The sequence below is a fragment of the Merops nubicus genome, unplaced genomic scaffold (assembly GCF_000691845.1).
Source record: "Merops nubicus isolate BGI_N331 unplaced genomic scaffold, ASM69184v1 scaffold132, whole genome shotgun sequence".
Lineage (NCBI taxonomy): Eukaryota > Metazoa > Chordata > Aves > Coraciiformes > Meropidae > Merops > Merops nubicus.
Window position 1 is genome coordinate 1 of NW_008591310.1, and position 5,115 is coordinate 5,115.

At 34.7% G+C, this 5,115-nt stretch overlaps 1 protein-coding gene across 1 annotated transcript in view; it reads right to left on the reverse strand.

Moving 5' to 3' along the window:
• Positions 1 to 853: 853 nt before the first annotated feature.
• The window catches only part of LOC103782428 (dynein heavy chain 5, axonemal-like), a gene marked incomplete at its 3' end in the record, with an annotated part of 50,085 nt that continues 45,823 nt past the window's right edge, over positions 854 to 5,115 (reverse strand). Inside the window, exons 32-35 of the mRNA XM_008950197.1 lie at positions 4,362 to 4,518; positions 3,170 to 3,382; positions 2,215 to 2,439; positions 854 to 1,026 (exon numbers count right to left, since the gene is read on the reverse strand). Of these exons, the coding sequence (XP_008948445.1) occupies positions 854 to 1,026; positions 2,215 to 2,439; positions 3,170 to 3,382; positions 4,362 to 4,518 (768 nt within the window). The remainder of the gene's footprint in view (positions 1,027 to 2,214; positions 2,440 to 3,169; positions 3,383 to 4,361; positions 4,519 to 5,115) is intronic.

The window sequence follows — 5,115 nt, forward strand, 5'->3', positions numbered from 1 at the left end:
AATGAACCAAGCTACCCCAGGGATAACCCCAGGAAGAAAGCAGATACAGAGATGCTGCCTGTTCTAGTTTGGTTAACTTAGTTCCTAAATTACTTTAATTGAAGCAGTTCTGAACTACATGATACTGTGGAGTACAATAATGAAAGACAGCTAACCTTTCCCTTCTCATCCACCTTTGACACTTCATCATACAGTGCATCTCCTTTTTGTAAATAAAGCTTCTGTGTGTAATGCAGTAAAACACCAGCTAACAACTAAATCTAAAGAAAAGATCTAGAATTTGACATATGGAATATTAAAGAAAAAAAAAAAAAAATGACAGCAATGCTCTTATTTTGCCAGTTACAGCATTCTTTGTTTTATTCCAGTTAGGTAAGGTAGACCTCTCCGTTAGTACAGCTGCAATTCCTTCAACAACCTTCTAGATCAAAGATCTCCAATCTATTGCAGTTGAATAGAATTGTTTTGTCTCTCTGTTTTTCCTTAGCTGTTTTCATCAGCCTGCACGTAAACACTTATTTTTTGTCCTGTATCTCTCTCTGTATATTGTAACTGTTGAATGTACCTGCTCCTTAGGTATATTAGCCTCATATACATGACAACCAGTCCCCTTCATCACATATGTGGGGACCATGCAACTATGTAGCCAAAATTAAGCAGAAAGTTATTAATATTGTAAGTCATAGAAACAAAAATATTCATGTATTCCATGTAAAATTATTGACTTTGATATGATTGTGAAGAATAAACTCTGCAGAGATCTATTTTACATCCAATAGGAACGACTAAAATGCTCTTGTACAAGTCTAGTTTAGATGTCAAAGAATAAAGGAATAAAATCAGTCTTTTTCACCTGTCTGTAAGAGGCGTTATGACAAGCCTGTCAGTACAGCCCAAGAATTCATTCTGGTATGTGAAACTCACATCAGTGATCTTAATCATCATTTTATCGGAGTCTTCATTAAAATAAAATCTACACTGTTTCAGCCACTCGAAATCTGTAGAGCTCTTGATATGCATGCAGCACTAAGAAAGGAGGGGAAAAAAGGCTGTGGTATTCATGGTTAACAATTACTTTTGCATTTATATTACCTCATCTAAGTAGTACCATAAAGGCAGCACTGCCACTGAAAGGCATAAAGAACAGCCAGTAACACAAGAATAGTGGAGACCCTATCTCAAACAAAAGTCATAAAGTTCAGTTAATATTAAAACTTCCATTTCTTTTACTCCTTTCTACCATTTTATTTTTACATATGAGTAGGAAGCACAATGCAATACTTGATTTTTAAGAAACTCGAGAATTGTAAGAAAACATGTGCAATTGAAAAAAAAAGGTTTTTCAAGACAGTACCATGGTGCAGATATTAGTTAAGAAATTCAACAGAGTTGGGAGTAATTCAAAGTTGACCAAATAGATATAAAACCAGGATTTTTTTTAAAAAAAAGGCATCCTGCAGGTTCTATCTAAAATTTATACTTTACATAAAATTATTATAACTAAAAAAAATTGGATCTACAATGAAAAGAAAGGTGCCTGATTATCAGCAATGTGTTAAAACACAGTAATTCTTTTCTCAGACATCTTAATTTCAGAGTCAGATCCAGAGGTTCCTACATGTAAAAGAGTATGCGAGCTTTTTAGTTTGACTGTTTAAGCAGTAAATGCTTTCATTTTCCTAATTTAACTATCACATGGCTACATGAGAAGGTACGAAATGAATAAATAAATCCCTAATAAATAATTAGGTATGCTATCCAAACTAGAACAGAGAAGGTAACAGCTTCAACCAACTTCTAAATTTTTCCTTAGCTATAACTCTACATTCATTCTAGCTACTCCTCAAAACTTGCAGTGTAGTCCAGAGAAAGGACAACTGCTTGTAACACAGTATATAAGGAAAAAGCTAACTGATCACATGACAGAGGCATCTAACTTAGATGGGCCCACATAAAAGTTTTTAAAAGTTTGCTATTACTTGGCAGGGCCAGGGGGAAAACACTGAATTACTTAAAAGGAAACTAAGACACGAATTGAATCAACACCAGCATTTTTATAATAGTCCAGGTCACATAATCATTAAGAGTCCTGAAATAAAATGTTCAGCTTAAGAGGCAGGAGTTCATAGGTATAGTAATATTTTCTTCTTGTCCTTTCACATTGCTTTACACGGAAACCACCACAAAACTCATGGCAAATTTTTCAATACTTACCAGACCATCAAAAATGTCCCGCTGATGCACATGAATAGTGATTAATGTCTCATATTTAACTCGCTCGACTGGGCTAAGGTCTTTTGTTGTCATATCTATCAGCGTGTTTAGAAGATCCAGGAAAAACTGGTTTGTCTTTTGCATAATTTTTTTATCATACCTGGCGTTAGCCAAAGCTTCTTCTGAGTCCCTTGTCCAAATCATTTGGATTCCCAACAACCCAACCTTAGGAAACAAAAAAGTATATGACAAACTAAAGAAATAGCTCAATTAATATTTGCATTAAAATTATTTTTTCATGCATCCGTTTAGGGGTCATTCAACCATGCATTTGTTTTGTGTGTCCATTCATAAACACATACTTAAGTCCACACTTCAGTCTTGTAGATACTGTGCACAGTGCACTGCTAACAACTATTCAATGTCATTTACAGTATATATACAAATACTATATATACTTCATCTATAATAACTAATCAATGACTAATTAATGCTTCAATTTAAAATATTTTTCAATTATTCACAAACTCTTCATTCCTTCTCCAACAAAATTCCTGATTGTAAGTGAAGAACCATCTACTTAGAAAGTAATTTTCCCTCAAGACTACTCTCAGCTCCAAATCTTTAGCGATATATAGTTTTTTTCCTGAATAGATAAACAAACATACAATTTTACTACTTTTCCTTCAGTAGGCAAGTATTAAGCTTGTAAAGAAATAGTGTTAGGTCTGTTGCATTCAGTATCATTTTTGAACAACAGCTTAAGGGGAATTTTTCTTCTTTTGGTTTGATATATGTTAAGCACAACTTAAAAGACTGAGGCGATTAAGAGAAATTTAAATGTCAGGTTTGGATTTAAGACACTGGCTACCATTTTGACTGCAAACACAAGAAGGAAAAAACAAAGTGCTACACATCTGTGTACAATTCTTCATTGATTTAACACTGGTATTACCTGGGCTGGATAAGTAGAAAGAAATTCAGTCAGCTGGAAACTAGTTTCCTGGATGTGTGCCGCTGCCTGGCGAATAACGTGATGCAGTGACAGCTGGGATTCCTTCAACAGAGAATTGAGCCAAACTTCCACATTACCTTCGGCCATTACAGGTCTAGTCAGCTCTACAGCCTCACCCTCTCGTGAACTGATTGACAATATACAATCATATATCTAATAAAAACAAAGCAAAAACATTGTGTTTACAGATTTATCTTTACCATCACTGTCTGATTTTCCTACCATCACTGTCTGATTTTCCTGCCATCACTCCATTAAACTGATGTAAGTAAATAATAAATTATATCAACCTGTTAAGTGAAATGCAAAAACAATTAAATCACTACTTTTCATGTGTTTTAAACAAGACAGTCATCTGCACAAGGAGACAAACTCCTATATATACACCTGATAATATACTGACAGTTCCTGAATTTCACTTAAGTTTCAATGACAATATTTACTTTCCTGTCACAATACAGCAAACTTTCCCCCACTACTGGTGGGTTAATGTCCCAGCAGAATTTACAGCCTTACAATCAAAACTAACAGAAACACAAAAGTTGAGGAAAATGGTCAATCGAATAAATTTCAAACTCATAGGGAGGTAGCGAATTTCTAAGCAAATGTATACATACATGGGAAAAAAAACTTTTTTGTTGCTGTCTGTTCTTGTAAAGGGTATAAGAATATTGTTCTTCAAACACTGCGTTTGAAGGGATATTAAGGATAATTCAGAAACAGGGCAAAGACTAGCCATACTTTTTCTTATAATGAAAAAAAATTAATTAAAAAGCACAAATACAGGCAATCTAAAGATAAAAGTAAGCTCATAGAAGAATTGGAAGATTACCTGAGAGTATTGTAGCCTGTACTAAGCCACAGAAGACACTTCAGTACGTGGCTGGTTTTTTCTTTAACCTAAAGTACTGTTGTAAATTTATGTTTAGTTTGCTATTTTACGTAGAGTTCTCCTATTATTTAAATGACAGTATGAAAGTAAATCGTAAATGAAGAGAGCCTACACAGCATCAAAGCATCAAATAGTTGATGAGCTTGGTAAAACAGCTGAATGCCCCATGATCCCAGGTAGCTTTTTAATTTAACAAGTATCATGCACTGCTGCTTTGAAAGGATGTCATAGTGTACATACCTTTTCATGGAACCTCACAGTTTTAATGTTGTCAAAAACATTCAGCAGATGTGCCTGTATATTGTGAGAGTCTGATGCCTGGCCAAGAATTTCTAAGAGAGCAGGATCTGACACAAAGAAGAATCGTGGAAATAGGAGGCGTTTTTTCTCCAGGTACCTGCATTTTTTAAAAAATTTTGGGGGTGGGAGGGTAGATGGTAAGAGAACGAGGTAAATTTATACATCATTTCCTCTTTAAAGGTGGCATTTCTCACAATGTGTCATTGCAATTTTTACCAGTGACAATGACAACAATTCTTATCAATCATACCTTCCTGTTAAGCACCTGCTTTAAAGCTACTCTCTTAGCATCAGAAATAATTTCATGGGAAGCTTTTATTATTTGCTATAATGTGAGCTCCCATAAAAAGAAAAGAAACTAAATAAAAAATATAGTATTTTTACATTAAGTCTGTTACTTGCTATTTAGGTCTCTCATGCTGAATTTCTCCCAGCTTTGTGAAGGGTCTGAATAGGACATCTGGACTGCATTCTGGATTGAAACTAGACTAAAACAAGCTATGGTTTCAATAGAGATAGACAGTGAGTGACAGCTTAATCACAAGTCAAATACTCATCGCAGAGGTGCTAGCAGTTTCTTTGGAGGTACTGTATCATCCTGCTAATTTGTTTGCTCAGTTCAAGTGAATTCATAGTAGAACAAGAACACGATCTTTGCAAAGCCCATGGGACAGTACTCAAGCAGTTGCTCTTT